A 27,714-nucleotide genomic window follows, 5' to 3' on the forward strand; every position below is an offset into this window, starting at 1 on the left:
AGTTAAACCACTGCTTCCTTTTATAGGCACATTTATTGCATTTTACAGGCACATTTAGTGCTTTGCAGATGTTCAGGGTTTTTTGTTTTATTTTGAACAAACTGAAGGTTTGTGGCAACACTGTGTCAAGCAAGTCTATGAGAGTTATTTTTCCAACAGCATGTGGAAACTCTGTGTCTGTCACATTTTGGTAATTCTCATAATATTTATATTTTTCTCATTATTTTATCTGTTATGGTGATAGTCCCTGATGTTACTATGATCATTGCTTTGGGCACCAAGAACTGTGCCCATATAAGACAACAAATTTAATACATAAACATGTGTGTCCTGACTAGATGTTTCCCCGTTACCCTCCTCTCCTCTCTTCGGGCCTCCCTATTCCCTGAGACACAACAACACTGAAATTAGGCCAATTAATGGCCTCTAAGTATTCAAGTGAAAGGAAGATTTGCACATATCTCATTTTAAATCAAAACCAAGAAATGATTAAGCTTAGTGAGGAAGGCGTGTCAAAAGCCGAGATAGGCCAAAAGCTAGGCCTCTTGCACCAGTTAGCCAAGTAATGAATGCAAAGGAAAAATGCTTGAAAGAAACTGAAAGTACTCCAGTGAACACACAAATGACAAGAAAGTGAAACAGCCTTATTGCTGATCTAAAGAAAGTTTTAGTGATCTAGATGGAAGATCTCTTAAGCCAAAGCCTAAACCAGAGCAAGGCCCTAATTCTTCAATTCTATGAAGGCGGAGGGAGGCAAGGAGGCTGCAGAAGAAAAGTTTGAAGATAGGAGAGGTCAGTTCATGAAATTCAAGGAAAGACACTATCTCTATAAGATAAAAGTGCAAGGTGAAGCAGCAAATGCTGATGTAGAAACTGCAGTAAGTTATCCAGAAAATCTAGCTAAGATCATTTATGGAAAGTGCTACAACGAATAACAGATTTTCCATGTAGACAAAACAGCCTAATATTGGAAGATGTCATCCAGGACTTTCATAGCTAAAGAGAAGTCAATGGCTGACTTCAAAGTTTCCAAGGACTGGATGATTCCTGTTAGGGTCTAATGTAGTTGGTGATTTAAAATCCAATGCTCATTTACAATTCCAGAATTCCCAGGGCCCTTAAGAGTTATGCTAAATCTATTCTGCCTGTGCTCCATTAACAAACAACAAAGCATAGATGACAGTACATCCATTTACGTGGTTTACTGAACACTTTAAGAATACTGTTGAGACCCACTACTAAGAAAAAAAGATTCCTTTCAAAATGTTACTGCTTGGCAAAAGTGAGACCTTTTCTCAAAAAAGAAAAAAGAAAATTGCTGTTTATTGACAACGCACAGTCACCCAAGAGCTCTGATGATGTATAAGAGGATTAATGTTTTCATACCTGCTAACACAACATCCAGTCTGCAGACTATGAATCAAGGAGTAATTTCAACTTTCAAGTCTTATTATTAAAGAAATACATTTCATAAGGCTATAGCTGCCATAATAATTCCTCTGATCAATCTGGGCAAAAGTAAATTGAAAACCTTACAGAAAGGAGTCACCATTCTAGATGTCATTAAGAACATTTGTGGTTCATGGAAGGCAGTCAAAATACCAACATTAATAATTTGGAAGAAGTGGATTCCAAGCCTCATGCATACTTTGAGGGGTTCAAGACTTCATTGGATCTTCGAAGTAACTGCAGATGTTGTGAAGACAGCAAGAGAACTAGAATAAGAAGTTGGACCCTGAAGACGTGACTGAATTGCTGCAACTCATGATAAAAGTTGAATGAGTTGCTTCTGACAGAGAGCAAAGAAAGTAGTTTATTTATTTATTTTATATATATTTTTGGAGACAGTGTCTCACTCTATTGCCCAGGCTGGTGTGCAGTAGTGCAATCTTGGCTCACTGCAACCTCCGCCTCCCAGGTTCAGGCGATTATCTGGCCTCAGCCTCACGAGCAGCTGGGATTACAGGTGCATATCACCATACCCAGCTAATTTTTGTATTTTTAGTGCACATAGGGTTTCACCATGTTGGCCAGGCTGGTCTTGAACTGCTGACCTCATGTGATCTACCTGCCTCACCCTCCCAAAGTGACGGGATTACAGAAGTGAGCCACTGCACCCAGTCTCTTTTATTTTTTTTGAGACAAGGTCTCACTGCATTGCCTACACTGGAGTGCAGTGATTCAAACAGGGCTCACTGCAGCCTCCACCTACCCAGCTCAGGCAATCCTCCCAACTTCAGCCTCCCAAGTAGCTGGGACCACAGGCGCACGCCACAGCACCCAGCTAATTTTTAAACTTTTTGTAGAGACAGAGTCTTGCCATGTTGCCCAGATTGGTCTTTAACTCCTCCCACCTCAGCCCCACAAAGTGCTGGGAACAAACGCATGAGCCAACATGCCTGGCTGGAAGTAGTTTCTTTTTTTTCTTTTTTTAATAAAAAAATTGCAGGCCCCCAGAGACAGCATTTTAAAAAAACAAAAAGAAAAAACCTACAGCAAAAGTGGTTTCTTGAGATAGAATCTACTCCTGGTACAGATACTGGGAACAAGATGGAAATGACAGCAAAAGATTTAGAATATCACACAAACTTAACATATTACATTAGTAAATTACATAAACTTAAAGCAGCTGCAGAGTTTAAAAGGATTGATTCCAATTCTGAAAGAAGTTCTACAGGTAAAATGCCATTAAACAGCATCATGTGCTACAGAGAAATCTTTCATGAAAGGAAGAGTCAATCAATGCAGCAAACTTCACTGTTACCTTACTTCAAGAAACTGCCACAGCCACCCCAATCTTTAGGTGCCACCACTCTCATCAGTCATAGCCATCAACATTAAGGCAAGACCCTCCATCAGCAAAAAGTTTACAATTTGCTGAAGTCTCAGAGGATTGCTGGCATTTTTTAAAAATGTATTAGCAATAAAGTATTTTTAAATTGAATTATTTTTAAACTGAAACATGTACAATAAGGTATTTTTAAACTGAAGTATTTTTAAATTGAATTATTTTTAAACTGAAACATGTACAATAAGGTATTTTTAAACTGAAGTATTTTTAAATTGAAGCATGTACATTTGTTAAACATAATGCCACTGTGCGGTGGACTTAGTACAGTGTAAACATTAAATTTTACATGTACTGGGAAACCAAAAAATACATGCGACTTGCTTTACTGCAACATTCACTTTATTGTATTTATTGTGGTTGTCTGGAACCAAACCTGCAGTATCTCCAAGGTATGCTTGTATTAGGCATATGATTTTATGGAAAGCCCATTAACTAAGTTGGGAATTAAATCAGAGGGTAGATTCCATTTCCACTCATCAAGTAATATTTTCCTCCAAAAGTTTATTATTATTATTATTATTTATTTATTTTTTTTGAGACAGGATCTCTGTTACCCAGGCTGGAGGGCAATGGCGCAATCTTGGCTCACTGCAACCTCCACCTCCTAGGCTCAAGCGATTCTCCTGCCTCAGCCACCCACAAGAAGCTAGGACTAAAGGCACAAGACTCCACGCCCAGCTAATTTTTGTTTTTTTGTTTCGTTTTGTTAGAGACGGGGTTTCACCATGTTGCACAGGGTGTTCTTGAACTCCTGTGGTCAAGTGATCCACTCGTCTCAGCCTCCCAAGGTGCTAGGATTACAGGCGTAAGCCACTACGCACTGCCTTCCAAAAGCATTTGGAAAAATCCTAAGTAAAACACTTTCACTTCTAATCTAGAACAAAGCCAAGAATCACTTCTTTGTATTTTTTTTTTTTTTTTTTGAGACAGAGTCTTGCTCTGTCACTCAGGCTGGAGTGCAGTGGCGCGATCTTGGCTCACTGCAAGCTCTGCCTCCCGGGTTCACGCCATTCTCCTGCCTCAGCCTCCCAGCGCCCGCCACCACGCCCAGCTAATTTTTTTGTATTTTTAGTACAGACGGGGTTTCACCATGTTAGCCAGGATGGTCTCGACCTCCTGACCTTGTGATCCGCCCGCCTCAGCCTCCCAAAGTGCTGGGATTATAGGCGTGAGCCACTGCACCCGGCCACTTCTTCGTATTCTTAAATACAAACCTACTGCTTAGGTTCATTGGAACCATACTTTTCAAAATGTGATTAAAAATCATAAAGGTCTGATGTTATATATGGAATTATACACAGGAACTATTCAATACTGGAAGCTGAGGGGCTCGAGATGATAAAACCTAGGGTAATGCATTTGTCAAAGGCCCAAGTCACCCAGCTGTCCTCAGAGGAACCACAGTAGTCTTTTTAGTTTCAGTGAGCTCTAGGCTCAGGGGGAATAATAGAAACAAAAGGAACTCTGGGTGCTGAAAGGAAAGGGGAGTGATGATACAGAAGCTGGGAAAGAGAAAGGGAGGAGCTCCTTTCTTTTGTATTATTTATCTACAATCAAGTATACATCTGTTCTCCTTCTGTTGAATTGGCAAATACAATGTATGTCTTCAATTCAGGTAAATAAGGTTTAAGAATAATGTTTTAAGAGTGAATTTAGGTTTATGGTTCCGATCCTTTCCCTACTATTTAGACGAAAATTAAAATTAGATGTGGACTAGAATATCAACATCTTATAAAGGTAACCAAATTTCATCTTATCTTCATCTCCAGTCAGTGATTAAGAACATTCCCAGAGTAAAGTAATTCCTAGAAGAAACTGAGGGTTAACATTAAAGAATAAAGGGAAAAAAACAGTAATGAGAACCCTCTTCTTCACAATTCCAACAGTTCATTCAACTCTTATTCTCGAAAGACAATCAAGGGTAAGCAAGATGAGTATAGTGATGGGACATAATAATTGGCTTACGTAGATTATAAATGATGCATCACACACCCCGTATTTATGACTACTTGTTTGTAACTCAAATAGGCAGTCTCTTTTGAACCTTATTGAGAACACAAATATTGTGTTTCTAATGTGTTTTCTTATTCTTTTTTAAAAATAGCTGTTTTAATGAATATACATGGTAGGCATGGTAGCACATGCCTGTAGTCCCAGCTAACTGGAAGTCTGGGGCAGGAGGATTACTTGAGCCCAGGAATTTTAGGACAGCCTGAGACACAAGGCAAGACCCTCTCTTAAAAACAAAAAACAAAACAAAACAAAAAGCAGGAAGTGGGGTGGGGTTGGGGGGTGGAGGGGTGTGTGGCAGGGGTGGGTAGGGATGAAAGTCATATCAAAGCAAGCAGTGAGGACTATCTACATGACTACTGCATCTTCTCGGTCTGCAGGTCTAATTTTTCTTTGACTATGCACAATCTGGCACTCAATCATAAGATATCTACAAAATCACAAATCTCAGGTTTTGTTTGCTTCTTCTGCTCCTCTACTTTCTGCTGTGCCCAAACAGGTCTAAAGTGAAGACTATATGAGGTTATTTTATGAGCATGTGATTAATTTTAAAGTCCTACAAACATTGATATGAGTCTCAAACTGTCATCTTCAAAAATCTCACTCTCTTTACCTTCAAACCCATTATCACCACCAAATGCCTGGGATCCTGTTGATTCTTCTCAAGTTTTGTTTGCAGTCCAAATACTTCTACTAATACTTATAGATTGGTAAATGGGTTATATTTATTTTACAATGAACAGAACTGTAAAAGAGATCCTACCTATAATTAACTCAAGCTGAAATAAAACATTGTATACATAACTGATGTCTCAAACTAGCTGTATTATTTTATTAATAACAAAATATTCTGCAAATGAGACTTCTGGCAGCTCTTTAATGTAGGAAAAGCTGGTAGACCCACCTCTTCACCATTTTCCTACAATACTTATGAAGCATCATGTAACCAAATTTATAGCAAAAGAAAGTTATACTTTGAAGCAGATCCTTTCATTCAATCCACTGGAAAATTTTTCTTGATGCTCCCTCATTCCCAAGAGATAGGACAGATCTGGACCATCCGTTAATACCCAGAAATGTTACCAAAACCGAAATAACATCTAAAATCTCTTTAATTATATTTTCTTTTTTTTTTTTTTTTTTTTTTTTTTTTTTTGAGACGGAGTCTCGCTCTGTCACCCAGGCTGGAGTGCAATGGCCGGATCTCAGCTCACTGCAAGCTCCGCCTCCCGGGTTTACGCTATTCTCCTGCCTCAGCCTCCCGAGTAGCTGGGACTACAGGCGCCCGCTACCTCGCCCGGCCAGTTTTTTTGTATTCTTTTAGTAGAGACGAGGTTTCACCGTGTTAGCCAGGATGGTCTCGATCTCCTGACCTCGTGATCCGCCCGTCTCGGCCTCCCAAAGTGCTGGGATTACAGGCTTGAGCCACCGCGCCCGGCCTAATTATATTTTCTACTCAAACTTCCTCTTGATAATAGCAGCTATATTTTTAAAGAGAATACCTATCCTTATTTTTTTATTTTTGAAACAGACCCTTGTTCTGTCGCCCAGGCTGGAGTACAATGGTGTGATCTCAGCTCACTGCAACCTCCACCTCCCAGGTTCAAGCGATTCTCCTGCCTCAGCCTCCCGAATACCTGGGATTACAGGCACGTGCCACCACTCCCGGCTAATTTTTGTATTTTTAGTAGACATGGTGTTTCACCATGTTGGTCAGACTGTTCTCAAACTCCTGATCTCGTGATCCACCCACTTTGGCCTCCCATACTGCTGGGATTACAGGCATGAGCCACCGCGCCCAGCCCTTATTATTTTTAATCCGTCAGACCCAGAAGACATACCATCAAAATTTTAAAAGATGAGGCAAGTACTTTAGGAAAGGTCAGGTGACATAGAAAAGCAGTAGCTTGGCCAGGCATGGTGGCTTAATGCCTGTAATCCTAGGCAAGAAGAGTGAGATTCCGTCTCAAAAAAAACAAAAACAAAACAAAAAACAACAACTTCCCAGTCTTGCTCTGTTGCCCAGGCTGGAGTGCAGTGGCGCGATCTTGGCTCACTGCAACCTCTACCTCTAAGGTTAAAGTGATTCTCCTGTCTCAGCCTCCCAAGTAGCTAAGACTACAGGTACACGCCACCACACCCAGATAATTTTTGTATTTTTAGTAGAAACGGGGTTTCACCACGTTGGCCAGGCTGGTCTTGAACTCCTGACCTCAGGTGATCCACTTGCCTTGGCCTCCCAAAGTGCTGGGATTACAGGTGTGAGCCACCATGCCAGCCTCTTTGACTTTTTTTGCAGCACTTTTTTCCTGGAATATTATATGTCAAAATTACAACTTTTCTCTGAAATTACATTTTTTGTTTTGTTTTGTTATTTATTTGTTTTTGTTTTTTTTTTTTTTGAGATGGCATCTCACTCTGTCACCCAGGCTGGAGTGCAATGGTGTGATCTTGGCTCACTGCAACCTGCATCTCCCGGGTTCAAGCGATTTCCTACCTCAGCCTCCCAAGTTGCAACACCCAGACTTGTATTCCAATCGTACATGGAAGTGACGTAACAAAAGTTAAAGGAGCATGGAACATTTGACTTCTTTTACGCCATGTGATCGCCAATACTAACTTAATATTATTTGACATTTTGCAAACTCACTAATAATACCAACTAATTTAACTGTAATTTTTTGCTGGCATTTTGATTCTCCATAAACTGAAAACCTCATCTGCTCCTAAGAAAACATGCTACAGGTCTGCATGTGAGAAGGCTGTTTATTTCTAGATGAGTGAAGGTTATAGTGAACTCTAGAGTAGGAGGCAAAAGGGGAAAAACTGGGAGAATTTTCCAATTTTTCATGAATTAGCCTAACACTAGAGTTTCAACAATTTGTTTAAAATAAGATCCCAAAGACCAGATTCAACTGTATTTAACTAAAAACATCAAAAACCATTCCAGAATAAAAAAAAAAAAAAAAAAAAACAGTGATTTTTAGATTAAGGATCAGTTTTGATTACCCACATCCCTGGTCCGTTCAATTAGTTGTAATAATTTAGTCCATCTGAAAATCCCAGAGACTTAATTAAAAAGAAATCACAGACCACAAAATTAGGCCATTTTTGAATGTAAGAATGTGACTAATTCCGTGTATAAAAATCTATCCCTAGGGGTTTTTTCTCCTCCTGAAGCCACCACAACTAAAAAAGAAAGGTGGGTTGGTTTTAACTCAAGTAGTTACTACCTCATGCTGGGTTTTCCAGTCATCTAAAACAGGAAGAAGGGGAAGGGAAAGAAGAAAGGAAAGGGAGGGAACAAAGGGGAAGCGGAAAGGGAAGAGAGGGAAGGAAGGAGGGGAAGAGAGAAAGGAAAGACAGGAAGAATGGGAAGGAGTTAGAAAAAAAAGAAAAGAGAGGAACGGAGGGAGGGAGGGAAGAAAGCAGGGAGAGAAATGCAGGGAGGGAAGAGAGCCAGGAATGAGGGAAAAGGGAGAGAGAAAAGGGAGAAGGAGAGAGAAAGAGAAATGGGAGCAAGAGAGAGAGACAAGGGAGGCAGGAAAGAAAGACTGACTCAAATTCCACATACCTGTTCATGATAGCTGGTACCAGAACTACTATTTGCTCCACAAGGTGCTTGTACTTGTGGAGGTCTTTCCACAGGGCAAGCAGGATCACTAAAGGAGGGAGAAACTGGGACAGCTGGGTGGGGAGTATGGTGGTGGTGGTGATGATGTTGAAAATGGTGACCATGCTGCTGAAAGCAACTTGTATGAGGATGTCCTAATGCATGGTGGTTCTGTGACGACCCTCCACATGGTGAGTGCTGGGGACAGCAGGAAGGTAACCTTGGCATTGCAGGAGGGCCAGTTTCCGTTACAGCACTAGATGTAGTTCTCCTTGAGTCATCTTGAAACAGAAAAAAATGCACAGAATAATCAAATCATGAAATATCACTGCGTAAAAAAATAAGTATGGGGTATAAATAATTAATAAATGTTTAAAGAAATGTTTAGTAAATTCAAATCTCCGTAAATAATCTGATAGTGCCACATTCCTTTTTTTTTTTTTTTGAGATGGAGTCTCGCTCTTGTTGCCCAGGTTGGAGTGCAACGGTGCCATCTCGGCTCAGCGAAACCTCCGCCTGGGTTCAAGCGATTCTCCTCCCTCAGCCTCCTGAGTAGCTGGGATTACAGGCATACGCCTCCACCAGGCCTGGCTAATTTTGTATTTTTAGTACAGATGGGGCTTCTCCATGTTGGTCAGGCTGGTCTTGAACTCCCAACCTCAGGTGATCCACTCGCCTTGGCCTCCCAAAGTGCTGGGATTACAGGCATGAGCCACCATGCCCAGCCAATAGTGCCACATTCTTAACATATACATCATATAATTTTAGGCAGTGGTCTTCATAGGGATTTTCCTGAAACTCTAAATTCTTCAGGAGGCTCATATTTACTGTGATGTGTAAGTATGGCAATAGATCATGTTTTCCTAGGGCATAACAAATGATTCCTTACAAGTAAAATTGCATTTTAAAAGTTTAAAAATACCACGAGTCCTTCCACTATATGCTACAAAGCAAATGCTCTTCCCATGAGCTCCATGAACCCCTAACATCATAAATCATTCCTACATAATGCAGCCAGCTATGTACTTCTTAAAATCTCACCTTCTTAAGACACAGCCACCCAAGTCAGAGTCTGGTCTCAGAGGCTGAGTCTCAGTCAGAGGCTGAGTCTCACTATCCGCCAACCTTTTTTTTTTTTTTTTAAAAGACTGGGTCTCACTCTGTCAGCCAGGCTGGAGTACAGTGGCTCGATCTTGGCTCACTGCAGCCTCCGCCTCCCAGGCTCAACAGATTCTCCTGCCTCAGCCTCCTAAGTAGCTGGGGCCATAGGCACACAGCACCATGCCCAGCTAATTTTTGTATTTCTTTGTAGAGATGAGATTTTGCCACATTGCCCAGGCTGGTCTCGAGCTCCTTCCTGAGCTCAGGTGATCCGCCCACCTTGGCATCCCAAAGTGCTTGGATTACAGGCATAAGACACCATGTCTGGACCAGAATCTTTTCCTTCCTTTAGACGCTATACAATAGAATAAAAGAAATGATCAGACTCTAATACTTGGAAAATAAAATGTGCTTTATAATAATCTAGTGACGGCCGGGCGCGGTGGCTCAAGCCTGTAATCCCAGCACTTTGGGAGGCCGAGACGGGCGGATCACGAGGTCAGGAGATCGAGACCATCCTGGCTAACACAGTGAAACCCCGTCTCTACTAAAAAAAGTACAAAAAACTAGCCGGGCGTGGTGGCGGGCGCCTGTAGTCCCAGCTACTCGGGAGGCTGAGGCAGGAGAATGGCGTAAACCCGGGAGGCGGAGCTTGCAATGAGCTGAGATCCGGCCACTGCACTCCAGCCTGGGCGACAGAGCGAGACTCTGTCTCAAAAAAAAAAAAAAAAATCTAGTGACTTAGTGTCACATCGTGGGGAAAGAAGCATAGAGTCAAATGAATCTGGGTTCTCATCTGGGACCTTTCTTTTAGCAATGTGACCTTAAAAAAGTTATTTAATCTCCTTTTCATCTATAAAACGTGGTAATAAAATTGCCTTGCATGGTTGTTAGAAGATACACGTCTTGATATAAAACACGAGTCCTGATTATGCTCTCTGCCACATGCCCAGCTATTTTGAAGGTATGTTCTTCTATGACAGAAGAACTGCAAAAGTATCCCCTGAAAGTCTGTGCCAGTGTTTCAAACTCATTTAAAACCCAGAAACTTTTCCTCAAACTAAATATTATATGGAAACTATATAAAAGAGATTTTAAAAAACTGAAGCCTCTGATTAAATTACAAGAGTGAAGAGTCTAAAGCCAAAGCCTTGCCCTGCTGCCACCCTTAAACTCCCACTCTGATTCTGAGGTATCTCCTCAGAATCCTTAGAATTCTGGAACATTACTGTCCTAGCCTTGATTTTGGAGTACCCAAGAGTAGGGATACCTTGCTCCTATGTGGCTCAAAGTACCTAGCTAATCTCTTCTGGGCCAATATATCAATTAGGAATCTTCTGCTTATTTACAAATAAAATAAAAATCCAACCAAAACAGCTTAAACAATAAAGGGAATTATGGGCTCACATAAATGAACCTGGGTAGGGGGGTGCTTCAGGCTCTGCTTGATAAGATTCCAGCAAATTTCCCTAAAATTCTCCTGGCTCTGCCTCTCTTATATGTCCTATCCTGCCTTTCCTGATTCTCATCTCTTCAAGGTCTGTGCTCTAACCTCTGTCACACAGTAGCTCTAATCTAAATTTCTGTATATTTGATTTTTCCAAGTTCCTAGTCTGGCCTATGGGGGCTAATCTCCCAACCCTTTTGTAAAGGTTCTTAACCCGGGAACTCGAATTCATGGGTCTGTGAACTTGGACGGAAGAAAAATACAAATTGTCACTAACCTCTAATTGCCCCGAGAATTATGTTAAATATTGTAATTTGTAATAATAACAAAGACAACAAATTATCTACTTTTAAAATAAATAATAGCAGTTCCAAAGTCCGTTCTATAATTATGTTACTTTCATTCACTTGTATTCCAAATGTGTTGAATAACCTGGACAGTGTTAAAACTAGCATATCAGGAACTGACCGTGATCAACAGTGTCTTAGGGCTATGCTGAAACCAACATTAAGTAACTGTTCCCTATAAATTATAATATGTATAGCAATTATTCATTATTACAGTAGCTTTACTTGCTACAGCATTTTCAGGGTTTTATCTTAGTCCCTATGTAAAAGTGTTATACAAGTCAGTATCATTTATTGTGTATTACATCAGGAAAAAAAGGTTGAAAACCTTTGAGACACTAAGTTCACTCACTGGGATACACTAAATTACCTTCATGGTTCCTTCCAACTCTGACACTGTAATTTTACAAACCAAGTTACCTGAGGATTACGTGTGACTCAAAAAGTCAGGGTATGAGTTTCTAACCATCACTGCAGTGATGGATATGACACATATCTGTTCAGAAATAGCTTGTCATCTTTTACCTTCGAGCATTTTGAATATAAAAATCAGATTGAGAGAAGAGGAGGCACAATGACTATAATGTATTTAAGGCTGAACACATACTTAAGGTGTAAAATCATTAACAGTATGGCTTCAGAAAAAAAGACTGACCTTTTAGCTCTACTTCCTAGGCAACAGATTAGGCTTCCAATTAAATAGTCTATTTTCCTACAGTCCAGAACCTCTTTGTTTCTCAAATAGGCTTGCATCCGAAAGTAAAGACAACCAATTAGCCTCTCATTCAAGAGTTACTACCCAAATAAAATTGTCAAAAATTAGAGGTAAAATACAAAGATATATGATTCAGTCAATTAAACACTTCCTTTTCTATTATAATTAACCCATAGAGGGCCCACTAAAAATGAGACAATCATGAACCTGCATCAGGGAAATTAACTCCACAGCCCAGTGACAATAATTTAGTTAAAGTGCCTCCTAGGAGTGCCTTCAGTAACTCTAGCAGGATTACTGAGATGCAGGCATGACTTTAATCATTCATTCAACAGTCTTACACACAATAAAGTCATGGTAAAAGATCTACAAAAGGGGCCGGACTTGGTGGCTCATGTCTGTAATCCCAGCACTTTGTGAGGCGGAGGCGGGCAGATCACGAGGTCAGGAGATTGAGACCATCCTGGCTAACATAGTGAAACCCCATCTCTACTAAAAACACAAAAAATTAGTCGGGCATGGTGGCGGGCGCCTGTAATCACAGCTACTCGGGAGGCTGAGGCAGGAGAATGGTGTGAACTCGGGAGGCGGAGTTTGCAGTGAGCAGAGATGGCGCCAGTGCCCTCCAGCCTGGGTGACACAGTGAGACTTCGTTTCAAAAAACAAACAAACAAGCAAACAAACAAAAAGATCTACAAAGGCACTGGATAATAAAAAGATGAAAATGAAAAGTCCTGGCCTTTAACATAACTTACAGTAAGGTCTGCCTTTGCTGTTTTTATCTTTAGCAACCAGAAACATGCTTGCACAATGTAGGTGGCTCAATAAGCGCTTTCTGTATTTAAGTTAAATTCACAAGGGAAAAGCAGCATGCAATCATGTAGCTAAGTGCCAAGAAGAGAAGCACTTGCTCTCTGGCCCTTAAGGAGCTCATCATCAAGCATGGAGACAATTTAGGATACAAACCAACCAGTATTAGAACAGAAACACTGGGTTCTAGCATAGCATAAAGCAATGCTGCCCCCAATATCTGGCAATGCCTGGAGACATTTTTGGTTGTCACAATCGGAGGGGAGGTGATGTTACTGGAGGCTAGAAACCAAGGATGCTGCTAAATATCCTGTAATGCACAGTCCTTCCCCACCTCCCACTGTAAGAACTATCTGGCCCAAAGTCAATAATAGTGCCAAGGTTGAGAAAACTTGGCATAAAGGCGAAAAGGAGAGGTGCCACGCCAGACTGCCTAGGTTTGAATTCTTGCTCCACTATCACATAATCTTGGATATGTTATTTCACCTGTAGAATGAGAAGAGTAATAAAATCTGCCTCATTGGTTACTGCAAAACTCAGAGTTACTATAGGTAAATCCGCCAGCCAACATTATAGGCTCAATAAATGTTAGCTATTGTTATCCGCTAGAGTATAAGCTCTGTTAGAACAAAAACTTATCTGTTTTGTTCCCACTACCTAGAACAGTGCTTGACATATGGTGTGCAATCAATAAATATGTGTTCAACAAATGAATATATAGGATATCATGTATGCATAACACAAGGACCACATGGAGAGGTTAGGCAGATAATAAGCTGTTTGTGGCACATTGAGTTTGAACTGACTGCAGAATGGTCCAGGACAGATGTCCAAGAAGCAACTGGATATGAAAGTCTAAAATGGCCGGGCATGGTGGCTCACACTTATAATCTCAGCACTTTGGAAAGCTGAGGCAAGTGAATTGCTTGAGTCCAGGAGTTCAAGACCAGCCTGGGCAACGTGGCAAAACTCTAACTCTACAAAAAATACATAAATTGACCAGGTGTGGTGAAGTGTAGTCTACTTGTGGGGCTACTTGTGGGGCTGATGCAGGAGGATCACTCGAGCCTGGAAAGTGCAGGCTGCAGTGAGCCTGCACTCCAGCCTACGTGACAAAGCAAGACCCTGTCTCGCAAAAAAAAAAAAAAAAAAAAAAGATGTTTAAAACAAATACAGCGGTCAAAAAACACAGGAGAGAGAGTCATCAGCATACTACTGATAGGTGACAACACTTACAGTAACGAAATGGGCTAGTGAGAAGGATGAGAACACAATACCGGGAAGAAAACAAATTATGAAAAAGAGACTATTGTCAGATTTTAAAAGATCATGTTTATTCATTATGAAAGGAGTCAGAAGCCCATTAGAGGAAAGAGTTTAGTGTGACAAAAATACACTTAAATGTACATAGACATAATACAAGTGTACATGTGCATGTACTAAGGAAATGACACCAGAGAAGATGCTGAAGACACAGGGAAGATAACTGTTAAAGCAAGGTTAAGGACAAAGGAAAGGATAAGAGGTAGAGCACAGATAAAGGAACTGAAAGGGACAGGAAGGAGTTAGGAGACTGGGAACTAGTAGAGGAGGTCAGGTAGAGAGCCACAAAAGTTTATATGGAGGCGTTGGAAGTTGCAGGAGTTCATGCTTAAGAACTTTCATTTATTCATTTTTTAAAATTTCCCCTGGGTAATGAAAACCTTGAGGAAAAGGAGAGTGTTTTGAAATAGGCACTTAGTGGAAGGAAAGGGAACTGATCAAGATATCTGATCAAGATTTCCTAGAGAAAGCCCAGGATTAGAAACCATAAATTTATGGAGGAACTTGGATAAGCGTGAAGCTAGATGGCTTGAATGTGAGGGTCAGAAAGATTCAAAGAGGTACAAGATAAGGACAGGTGGTAGAGAAAATAGTTGAACTCATGTTCCATAGCGTCCTGGAAGGAAATGGACCTTAAGAGAGGCCCATTTAGGACTGTAGCCAACATGCTCAGAAATTAAATCTGATTTGTAAATGAACGAGGATTTACATATAAAAGTTTTCAGACTATTCTGAAATAAAGTTGGGACTGTATCACATAAAATGTAGGTAAGAATAATGCTACAGATAGGCCAAGTGTGGTAGCTCACACCTGTAATCCCAGCACTTCTGGAGGCTGAGGCAGGTGGATCACTCGAGCCCAGGAGACTGAGGCCAGTGTGGGCAACATGGCAACATGGCAAAACCCCATCTCTACAAAAATACAAAAATTAGCCGGGCGTGGTTGTGCATGCCTGTGGTCCCCCAGCTAGTCGGGAGGATCACTTGAGCCTAGGAGGCGGAGACTGCAGTGAGCCACTGCACACGGGCCTGGGCAACAGAGTCAGACCCTGTCTCACAGAAAAAAAAAAAAAAAGAATAATGCTACATAACGCTATAACAGGAGACAGGCATCAATGAGAAGTCAAATCCCTGCCTCAAAGATTATTACAGTTTTGTCAAGGTACGTAACTTCTCAGGTTTCTTCATGTCTGAAATGGTAAGAGAAATGCCAACATCAATAGTTTTTTTACTTTTTGAAACAGGGTCTCGCTCTGTCACCTGGGCTGGAGTGCAGTAGTGCCATCGAGGATCACTGCAGCTTCGACTTCTCAGGATCACATGATATACTCCTGACTCAGTCTCTGAGTAGCAGGGACTACAGGTGTGTGTCACCACGCCTCGTTAATTTCTGCAATTTTCTTTTTTTTTGTTTGTTTGTTTGCTTTTGTTTTCTTTTTTTCAAAGGAGACAAGGTTTCACCATGTTGTGTAGGCTGGTCTCAAACTCCTCGGCGCAAGTGATCTGCCTGCCCTGGCCTCCCAAAGAGCTGGGATTACAGGTATGAGTCTCACCATGTCAAGGATTTTTTTTTTTTTTTTTTTTTTTTTTAATTGAGACGGAGTCTCGCTCTGTCGCCCAGGCTGGAGTGCAGTGGCGCGATCTCGGCTCACTGCAAGCTCCGCCTCCCGGGTTTACGCCATTCTCCTGCCTCAGCCTCCCGAGTAGCTGGGACTACAGGCGCCCGCCATCTCGCCTGGCTAGTTTTTTTTTTTTTTATTTTTTAGTAGAGACGGGGTTTCACCGTGTAGACCAGGATGGTCTCGATCTCCTGACCTCGTGAACCACCCGTCTCGGCCTCCCAAAGTGCTGGGATTACAGGCTTGAGCCACCGCGCCCGGCCAAGGATTTTTTTTTTTTTTAAGAGTTAAAACAAGTATACATATGCAACAAACCTGCACGTTATGCACATGTACCCTAGAACTTAAAGTATAATAATAAAAAATTAAAATAAAAAATAAAAAAAAGGGTTAAAAGATATACAATAACATATAAGATATCCAAGTAACAAGCTAAGTTAAGAGTATGTACTTAACAAATGAAATAAAAGCCCATTTCATTTCTGCCTACATTTTTTCAGAGAACGTACTTAAAAGATACCCTTACTGGGCACGGTGGTTCACACCTGTAGTCCTAGCTACTTGGGAGGCTGAGGGAGGAGGATCACCTGAGCCTGGAACTTCAAGACTAGCCTGGGCCAAAAAAACAAAAAAGACACTCCTGGGAAATCTCTTTGAGAATGTTTCTTAGTTATGCCCTTAGTTTTGCAGAGGACAGAGTACTTCCTGATCCAGCCACACGCAGTTTTCTAATCTGCGAGATGTAAATTACATGAATATTAAAAGAATTAAATGAGACACTATTAAAAGCAAAAAGTGATAGAAAATATAAGATGGTTTCATTATTAATGGTGATTTAGTCAATCCACAAGCTACAGGGTCTACAGTGTCCCTATTGGTAAGCAGTTAGCAAGTTCCTATCTCTGTACCATTATCCAAAAATGAAAGAAAGCTAGTTTAAGTCTCAGTTAAACAAATGATACGAGAGAGAGCCAGAGATATCATTGCTAATTGAAACATAAGAACTACCTTGAGATAAGAGCTAAAACTGTAAAGAAAACTCCGGAATAAATATTTGTAACCTTGGATTAGGCAATGGTTTCTTAGATATGACACCAAAAGAACAAACAACAACCAAAAAACCCCAGAAAATGGACATCATCAAAATTTTAAAAACTCCCATTCCCATTCTCAATCATTTTGGGAAGATAGAAGGAGTGGACTTATGCATCCAATGGTAACTCTATTTAACTTTCTGAGGAACCATCAAAGTGTTTTCCTCAGCAGTTGCACTATTTTGCATTCCTACCAGCAATTCGCAAGGGTTCCAATTTCTCTACGTCCTTGCCAAGACCAGTGATTTTGTATTTTTGTTTGTGTTGTAATTATAGACACACTACTGGGTGTAAAGTGGTATTTCATTGGGGTTTTCATTTGCATTTCCCTAACAATTAGTGATGTTGAGCACCTTGTGCTTCTTGGTCATTTGTATAACTTCTTCAGAAATATCTATTCAAATCCTGCCTCATTTTAAAATTGGGTTGTCTTTCTGTTGGGTTGGGGCTTTTTGTTTGTTTGTTTTTACTTTTTTATTTTTTAAATATAAATAGAGATAGGGTTTCACCATGTTGGCCAGGCTGGTCTCGAACTCCTGGCCTCAAGTGATCCTCCTGCCTCAACCTCCCAAATACTGGAATTACAAGCATGAGCCACCACACCTAGCCTGTTGGGCTGTTTTAAGAGTGCTTTGTAGATTCTGGATTCTAAAGTGCTTATCAGATATAGGATTTACAGTATTTTTCTTTTCCCCATTCTGTAGGCTGTCTTCTATCTTGATATCGTCCTTTAATGCATGAAAGTTTTAAATTTTGATGAAGTTCAACTTACCTACTTTTGGTTTTGTTGCTCATGCTTTTGGTGTCAGCCATTTACTTCTCCCCAAGCTCTCTTATTTGAGGTATAATACTCTGGCCACATATGGCGTACAAACTCAAATATGAAATCAGCCTAATTATAGTAAAGACTACCTTGATAACATACGAAGTTTATTATAATGTAAGAATACCCGCTTATTAACATAGCTAAAATCTTAGACTTAAAAACAATACATTCCCTAACAAAAGTAATGACAAAAAGTCTCCCCTCCTCCACTTTTTTACATACCTCCTATAGAAGTGCCAGTGGTACTATTGCTTGTAAGAGTAGCTGAAGTCTCTGACACTGTGGAAGGTTGGCTACTGGTGACAGCTGAAGCAGTATCAGAGGCCTGCTCAGAGGTAGATGGATTTGAATTGTTAATGGAAGCGCTAGTAGCTTGTGATTCCATTCTTGCAGAAGTGGTTGGTACTACAGTAGGTTCTACAAAATACAAAATGTCAACTTAGCATTTCAAAACAAATTAGATAAAGGGTTATATTTTAATCTAAGCTAATGTGTTTATAATTATTAAATAAAAAAACTTAAAAAATACAAGCTCTCTAATAACATATGGTAAAGAAAGCTTTCATAAAGCTAAACTGCAATATCAAACTGACATGTTACCAAAATATGACTGCATTTTTAAAAATTCAACACTGATATGCCTATTTCAATAATTTAGGTAATTTAATAGTTTTTCAGGTAGCTTCTAAATAAGTTGTCTGATCTATAACAAAGAAGAGTAAAAGGAAAGTAAAAGTTCCTTGCTATGCACATACACATGGTCACAAGCTGTCAGAATAGTGTTACAAACCATAAGGTGTCTGGCACAATATGGATTCTAGGGTAAGACTGCCTGGATAGCAATACTGATTTCACCACTGACAGTATGAATATAAATAAGTTACTTAACCATTCTCCATTTCCTCATTTGTAGAACTGGGAAAATATCAGAATTTCTTCATAGAACTGTCATTAGGATGAACTGAGATCACATATTTTGTATGATGCTTTACAGACAGCATTCACTTAACATTAGCTATGATTTCTAATATCTGTTTTAATCTTCTTTCCATGCCTTTTATATGTTTTCCAAAGAAAATTTTGTAAATGTTAATATTCATCAGTGCTTTCTAATAAAAATTAACATTTTCTATCAGAAAGTAAAAAATTTCAGGTAGACTTCAACTTATGAGTAAGTTTCAAAGAACTAAGCTTAAAATGGTTGCTTAAAATTGAGAACAATGGGAATAAATCCATCCAAAGCACAGTCACACACAATTAAATCTGAAAATAAGGGGGTCTCTTAATGTGTTATGGAATGAGAGGGTTGACTTTCTATACAATACAGTATGGTAAGCTAATTCCTTATGCACAAATAGTAACTGTGAGTCTATATGGGACACTTTGAATGCTAGTATGTCCAAATGTATATGTAAATTGCTTGTACACAAAAAAGGGGGAAAAGAACTTCTGTGTTTAACCAGCGTTTCTCAACCTTGGCAATACTAACATTTTGGGCTAGACAATTTTTTGTTCGTTGGGGAGGAGATGTGCACTGTGAACCATACAATGTTGAGCGACAACCATGGTCTCTATCCATAAGATGTCAGTAGCATCCTCCCCTAACTGTGAAAACCAAAAATGTCTGCAGACATTGCCAAATACCACTTGGGGGAGAAAACTGCCCCTATTTGAGAACCACTGGTCTGATGTACTTAGTTTTGGATTTATTTTTAATAAGAGAGAAGCTTTCCACTGAGAAAAACTAGTAGGGGAAAGGGAGCATCTACTGATCACTGGAATACTTTTAACCCAGTAAAGTGTAAATTCTGGTTGAACTTACTGTAATGTGGAAAAGGCTACTCTATCACCTTCTCCTACTTACCAGCTAGCAGGTGTCACATTGGAACACAAACAAAAAGTTTCCAAAATAGTCACCCTATATTTAATTAACTGTCATCATTAATTAATCCCTATTACATTAACCACTGTCTTACAGATAATTTATGGTGTTTCAAAACAAAAACGAAGAGACTGTTGAATGAAAGGCAAACAGTTGTTTATCTCTTCATAAACAACTGAGTACTGATACTCTGAAAGTTAAGACCACCAAAACTGCAAACAGCCCATAGAAGAGCTGATTGCATATGTCCTCCAACTCTTTCCGTCTACCTGATATATTCTTTGCCCAATTTATAGCTAACTCCCAAACCTAACAAACTCATATATGGCTTACCATTTTCCTTTTGGGAAATTATGATTGACCATTTCCTAAAATATAACTAATAATACCTCGAGATGATTCTTAATATGTGGGCAAATTCACATATGTATTCATTCATATATTCATAAATCCCACCATTTTTCCTAACCTCTGTATTCCAACTCTGGTTTTGTTTCCTCAGTTACTTGGGTACAGCCATAAGCCAAAATACAATACAAAAAATGAGCAGCACAGAAAGGTATAAATAATACTGAAGGATAACATAACTTTTAAAAGTAAAATTAGACATTTCAAATAGCCAGTATTAGTCATTTAAAATTCAGTTATACTGCTTTTGTGTTTATATTTTAAAAGTGCTGCTTCTACTTTTTCATGGCAAGTTAAAGACAATCATATTACAAATCAAACTAAACTAGTTTGAGCTAACCTCAAACTACCACTTGTAAAAATATTTCTTCCTGAGAAAATAGCTAGCAAATATTGAAACAATAACCACAAAGAATTTTATGTAAATTTACAAGCCTAGGATATTATATCAATTAAAAACTTGAGATTAAAAAATCTGACAATTTCCCTGTAGTTTAATAATATATTACCAGTAAGCAGAAGGGGTTTCTAGCATCTTAACAGATTTCCTTTTATCAAACTCCTTTTATAATTTTCTACGGTTACTACTTCAATTTACCATCTTCATCAACGGTAAGGTCCACAACTTCTGCTGCATTCTGCCTCAAGGGCTGTATAACAGTAGAAATCCTACTGCGGTTCCGTGTCTCCTGTGGCCGACTTGCATGAGAACTTGAACCCTGGCTCCAGTGAGATCTGGAGTGTCCAAGGGTTGAACGAGACCTTAAATGACATCAATATTAAGTTAGTAAATATAAATAAAGAATTATTAGTCACCACAAAAACCCATAAGCCTTTCTTACTAAATGTTACATTTTTCATACAAGATTTCTCCAAAGAAATAATCATAACAGAATTAAAAATCATGACTAGCACAATGTCTGGCACTCAGTAAACTTTGCTGAATTAATCACCAACTAATTGACCTAAGAATATAAGAAATGCTATGTTGTACCAATCATTAGTGTAAAATACAGGATTCTGTTTCAAGAATGCTACTCTCTCTTCCACAGTTACTTTGGGTATTTACCCAGGTTATAATAAACTCTTTACATTTTCTGTTAATAGCTAAAATTATTCACCATATATAAAGGAATAAAAATAACATCCTACACATTTAATAATACCACAAGGTCTTGTATGTTTAGCTCAGGATAGATTTGCAAAACATTGCTTTGGGAGTCCTAAACCAAGCTAAGTTTCTAGTATTGCCATAAAAGAAAACAAAATAATAATAATAACAAACAAGCACCAGGGAGATTTCCTATGTGTAGATGTAAGGATATTGTGATTAGTTTACTAGTTTGGTAGCCATAATAAGTATCATTTGCATGAGCTACTTTATGCTTTTAAAACATGTGATTGCAAACCCTAAACATCTAACTTCATTTAAGTATGTGTGTGGCATTACAGTGCTCTAAATTTACTTACAGGTGTATATACTTTTAAAGACTCAACTATTAAAGATTTGGACTGAGGATATACAGGGATAATATGTAGAATATGCAGTCCTAAGTCTCCAGGAGAAAAAAATAACTCTTTTAGAAAGGTGAGGCCAATAAAACACAAGGGCTTTCTCCTGCTCAAACTAATATAAAACTGCTTATAAGCTTATTGTCAGCATTTACGGAAAATATCTGTAATATAAAAGGTCACCGGGGGTGGGAGCTTAACCATTCAGAAGACAACTCCAAAGGTCAAAGTGGGTTGAAAATGGCCTCAACATTTTCAGCCCAACTTGAACTTCAACGATTATAGAACCTAGAGTTTAAAAAGTTCAAATTCTAAAATAAAATTCTTAAGAAGGAGTATAAAGGTTAATTACTCAGCCACTGTCAAAACAGGATAGAACATATCAGAAACAGTTGTGGTATAGCTTGAGCCATGACAGTAAACAAATGTCTTGGGATAAAATGGTTTCGTCTGAGGACAGATATCACCATTTAAAATTCTTGAAAAACCAAAAGTCTATGATGAGACTGAGTAGTCTATTATCTCTGGGAAGCTCTTAATAGCTGAAGGAAGTTATAGGTCCACTTTGCAGCACTTTTGTGAAAGCCATCATATTTTACTAGATGGAACAACTGCAAAAAAACTGAATGTATGAGGAAATCTCAAGGAGGTATTAGTGACCACTATGATTAGTAACAACTGTCAAATCCTGACACAAAAGACTCTAAAACACAGAAATACTCTCTTACATGAAAGAGCCAGGCCGAGCATAGGTGGCTCATGCCTGTAATCCCAGCACTTTGGGAGGCCAAGGTGGGCAGATCACAAGGTCAGGAGTTCGAGACCAGCCTGGCCAATATGGTGAAACCCCGTCTCTACTAAAAATACAAAAAAAAATTAGCCAGGCGTGGTGGCTCATGTCTGTAATCCCAGCTACTAACGAGGCTGAGGCAGGAGAATTGCTTGAACCTGGGAGACGGAGGCTGTGGTGAGCCAAGATGGCGCCACTGCCCTCCAGCCTGGGTGACAGAGGGAGACTCCATCCCAAAAAGATAAATAAATAAGTAAAATAAACGAAAGGGCCAAAAGCCAGCTAAACAATAACAAAGTTAGTATCTCAGATAACAATAAGGAAATATAACAATGGGTCATGTACACTGTGGGTCTTTTTCAAGATCATTGTCTATTACTCAGGTAAATGCATCTGCTTGACATCAACCATGTCCAATGGTTGATGTCAACCATGTCCATCAACCATGTCCAAGACCTCTAGTCCTACAATGAAAAATATGCCCATAATTTCAGTAGTCCTTACAGCTCATAAAAATTGAGTCAATGTTGTACGAAGCACTATGCACAGTCACAGGATAGGTGTGGTACATAATACTGATTATCAGTTTTACTCAGAGTTGGGGAAAATCATATAAAATTAAAACAAACAAGGATATGTTATAGAATGCTCACTTACATGCCTTTAGAGGTAGCACTTCGATGCTAAAATGGCAAGTGGAAAAGCATGTTCTAAGTGTTTGTAACAGATGTCAGAAATATGAATATATACTTTTAAAATCAGTAACATATTAACATGCAACAAGCAAATGCATTTCTAAATTCGTTCCAACACAAAAACTAATACTCATCTGTTAGTTTATTAGTTTGGTGTATCAAATGTAACAAAGCAACTCTTTATTGCTACTATTACAAATACTTATAATCATCTAAAGTATAAGATGAATGCTGTGTTAGGAGGTGATATTTCACAGGGAGAGTCAAAGTGATTCTGCAATAAGGCAATGTCTTTTCCAGTTATTTATAAAAACAGATGAAGATGTTTCATTGATGTGTTAGTTCAGGGCATAGATAAAATTACTAAGTGAAGGACAAAGAGTCAAACTATGTTTTGAATTAGGGTGCCCTAACACAGTAACAGCACAAGTTTCGCTAGTATCAATGAGTAACATATTGAAACAAGTAGATTCTAACCAAAAGGGCTATTTCAACATCAATACCCCTTAATATTCTTTCATTTTTAATTTTAATACCATCCCAAATATTTACATACTATTCACATCTAAATTTCAAAGGAGATCAATTCTCCTTATCATTAAAAAAAATACAATTTGGCCGGGCGCGGTAGCTCAAGCCTGTAAACAAAGCACTTTGGGAGGCCAAGGCAGGCGGATCACGAGGTCAGGAGATCGAGACCATCCTGGTAACATGGTGAAACCCCGTCTCTACTAAAAAATACAAAAAGTTAGCCTGGTGAGGTGGCGGGTGCCTGTAGTCCCAGCTACTCAGGAGGCTGAGACAGGAGAATGGCGTAAACCCGGGAGGCGGAGCTTGCAGTGAGCTGAGATCTGGCCAATGCACTCCAGCCTGGGCAACACAGTGAGACTCCGTCTCAAAAAATAAATAAATAAATAAATAAACAAAATACAATTTTATAAAACACTAAGTAAAATTATTGTGTATTCAGAGCATTAACTCTTAACTCTCATTGTATACTTGGGGTGCTTTTAAAAAGACTAACCTCTAAAATTCTAGTTCAAGTCTGGGAAAGAGTCTAGGCAACAATATAGCTTTATTTTATTATCTCTCCAGGTGAGTTTAACGCAGCCTGCTTTGAAAACCACAAATCTAGACGGGCTTAGTGGCATGTGCCTACAGTCCCAGTACTATGGAGAATGAGACAAGAGAATCACTGGAGCCAAGGGGCTCAAGTCCAGCCTGGCTAACATAGCAATATTCTGTCTCTTACAAGAAAAAAAAAGAATCCACTAATCTGATATATGCATACTCAAACTGGGTCTCAAAAAAATAAAAACAATGCAAATATCTGCAGCACAAATAGGTTTAATATTTATATTTAAAATTTCAAAGATTTAACTAAGAATTAAAATCTCACCGATAGCTTTCTCCAACTGTTACGATCTCCACTTCACTGTCAGTTGAGGTAACATTAATTTCTTCATTGGCAGTAACCTGGGGAGTGGAGGAAGCTTCTATCACCACAACATCTTCATCAATACTTCCTGGAAACAAAAAGAAAAAAACATTTAAAGGTATCTTCCTGTCAGCTAATTGTTAGGCAGAAATCTTTATTCTGACTTTGAAGACTATGAAATTCATTGCAAAAATAAAAATCTTATCTGTCAAAAAGTTTTTTTAAAAAAATACACAAGGAGCGAAAAACACATAGTGAAATGGTAATCACTGTTTTAATCTATACTCCTTTGCATGTTTACTTTCTCTTCTATGGATTTGGTGTATTCATTACAAATGTTCAGTGGTTTCTACATGAATTTGTAAGATCTTACATAGATATTTATCCTGTAATATCTGTAGTATATTACAGATCTTGTATTTATCATTATATAAGATATTAACCCTTCAGTATCACAGAAAAAGTTATTACAGCTTTATATGTTTTTTCCAAGGTTGTTTTCATTTAGGTGATATATCCTTTAAAAAAAAACACACAGTAGCTTTTTAGTTTTATGTTATGAAATTTGTTATTGATTGATTGATTGATTGACTGAGACAGTCTTCACTGTGTTGCCCAGGCTGGAGTGCAGTGGCCCTCAGCTTACTGCAACCTCCTCTGCCCCTGGGTTCAAGTGATTCTCATGCCTTAGCCTCCCAAGTAGCTGGGACTACAGGCATGCATCACCACACCAGGCTAATTTTTTAGTACCGATGGGGTTTCACCATGTTGCCCAGGCTTGTCTTGAACTTCTAACCTCAAGTGATCCATCCCACTCAGGCTCCCAAAGTGCTGGGATTATAGGCGTGACCTACTACACCCAGCCAAAATTTGTCATTTTTAAATGTCTGTTCTTTTCTAAATCGTTCTAAGCTTGGAAAGTGCATCCTTATTTACAAGATGGATACATATTAGACTTGGTCCAAGTCTTTGTTTAATATTCTTTATATTACTGTTATCTAGAACTGATTTTTGTTATGACATTAGGTAAGATTATATAAATAGAATTCTGCTCTGTCTCTCCACAGCTAACTAGCTATCACCAAAACACTTATTGAAAAATATTTTCTTTTACCCCATTAATTTTTGATACCTCCTCGAATTTTCAGTTATGCAAAAGAAATACATTCTGGAAGTTTACTACACAACATAGGATCTATGATTAACAATAACGTATTGCATGTTTAAAAATTTGCTAAAAGAGTATATCATGTTAAGTGTTCCAACCAAAAAAGGAAATAAAGGGGACAGGAAGAAATTTTTGGAGGCAATGGATATAAGTCCATGGCATTGACTGTAATGATGGTTTTACAGGTGTTATACCTCTCTCCAAACACATCAAGTTATATACACTAACTACCTTCAAGCTTTTAGTATACTAATCATACCTCAATAATGCAGTTAAAATATTTTCTGATACTTCTCTTAAATATTATATGCATATTTTAGGGTCCATTTTGAAACTATTCAACCCCTTTGATATAGAGTCTAGTGTCAGGGTAAGTCTACTTTTTAAAATAGTTTTTTTGAGGTATAATTTACATACTTTGAAATTCAACCATTTAATCTGGCCTTTTGCCAGAAACCACCATCTTGAAAATAATTCACCAAGATGACAAACACAAAGGAAAAGAGAAGAGGCACCTGCAATATGTTCTCTAGGGTTTTTAGAAAACATGGAGTTGTTCCTTTGGCCATAGACATAGGAATCTACAAGAAAAGCGATGCTGTAGCCATCAAGAAAATGGCTACTGTTCATACAAAAATTAGCTGGGATTTGGCGCTTGCCTGTAATCCCAGCTACTTGGGAGGCTGAAGGAGGAAAATCACTGGAACCCAGGAGGCGGAGGTTGCACCAATCTCGGAAGTTGAGCTGAGATCACACCAATGCACTGCAGCCCAGGCAACAGAGTGAGAATTCATCTCCAGAAAAAAAAGAAAAGAAAATGGCTACTGTTGGCCAGTTGTGGTGGCTCATGCCTGTAATCCCAGCACTTTGGGAGGCTGAGGTGGACGGATCACGAGATCAGTAGTTTGAGACCAGCCTGACCAACATGGTGAAACCCCATCTCTACTAAAAGTACAAAAATTAGCCGGGCATGGTGGCATGTGCCTGTAATCCCAGCTACTCAGGAGGCAGGAGAACCACTTGAACCTGGGAGGTAGATGTTTCAGTGAGCCGAGATTGCACCACTGCACTCCAGCCTGGGTGACAGAGCAAGACCCCATCTCGAAAAAAAAAAAAAAAGAAAGAAAAAGAAAATGGCTACTGTTCAAAAAGGAGTGCCCCATAAATCTTACCATGGCAAAACTGGAAGTTACAATGTCACCCAGAATGCTGTTGCCATAGCTGTAACAAACAAAATTCTTGCCCAAGAATTAATGTACATAATGAGCATAGAGAGTACGACAGCTGAGATGGCTTCCCAAAACACATGAAGGAAAAAGATCAGAAAAAGAAGGAAGCCAAAGAGAAAGGTACCTAGGTACAACTGCAGCACCAGCACTCTCCACCCAGAAAAGCACACTTTGTGAGAACCAACAGACAGGAGCCTGAACTGCTGGAACCTATAACCTGTGAATTCATGGCATACTAGGTGGCCAAAAAAATTTTAAAAAAATCAAAGACACCTGGACTATAAACAAAACAAAATAAAACCTGAGGGCATTATGCTAAGTGAAATAAGCCAGTCACAAAAAAACAAAAACTGTGATTCTGGTTATGTGAAGTATCTAAAGTAGTCAAATTTGTAGAAACAGACAGTAGAGTGGTGGTAACCAGGGTCAGAGGGAGGAGAAAGAGAAGTTGTATAATGGTTACAGAGTGCCAGTTTTGTAAGATGGAAAAGTTCTGGAGATCTGTTTCACAACAAATGTAAATACACTTTTTTTTTTTTTTTTGGAGACAGGGTTAGGCTAGAGTTTAGGGGCACAATCACACTCATTGCCCTCAATCTCCTGGGCTCCAGATATCCTCCTAACTCAGCCTCCTGAGTAGCTGGGACTACAGGTGCACACCACCACACCCAGCTTTTTTTCTTTTTTTTTTTTTAGTCTTTTAAGAGATAGTGTCTTAGTACATTGCCTAGGCTGGTCTCAAACTCCTGGGCTAAAGCAATCCTCCTCCCACTCGGTCCCCCAGAGTGCTGGGATTACAAGTATGAGCCACTGCACCTGTCCCAATGTGAATATAC

The 27,714-nt window shown here is 39.1% G+C and overlaps 1 protein-coding gene across 12 annotated transcripts in view; it reads right to left on the minus strand.

Moving 5' to 3' along the window:
- The window catches only part of RNF111 (ring finger protein 111), a 121,193-nt gene that overhangs the window by 22,864 nt on the left and 70,615 nt on the right, over positions 1 to 27,714 (minus strand). For all 12 annotated transcript variants that reach the window (XM_033189942.1, XM_033189947.1, XM_033189939.1 and 9 more), the window contains 4 exons: positions 24,443 to 24,569; positions 20,645 to 20,808; positions 17,979 to 18,173; positions 8,436 to 8,755 (listed from right to left, as the gene is read on the minus strand). In XM_033189942.1, coding sequence (XP_033045833.1) covers positions 8,436 to 8,755; positions 17,979 to 18,173; positions 20,645 to 20,808; positions 24,443 to 24,569 — 806 coding nt within the window. The remainder of the gene's footprint in view (positions 1 to 8,435; positions 8,756 to 17,978; positions 18,174 to 20,644; positions 20,809 to 24,442; positions 24,570 to 27,714) is intronic.

The sequence above is a fragment of the Trachypithecus francoisi genome, unplaced genomic scaffold (genome assembly GCF_009764315.1).
Source record: "Trachypithecus francoisi isolate TF-2019V2 unplaced genomic scaffold, Tfra_2.0 Lachesis_group3, whole genome shotgun sequence".
In the NCBI taxonomy this organism is placed as follows: Eukaryota; Metazoa; Chordata; class Mammalia; order Primates; family Cercopithecidae; genus Trachypithecus; species Trachypithecus francoisi.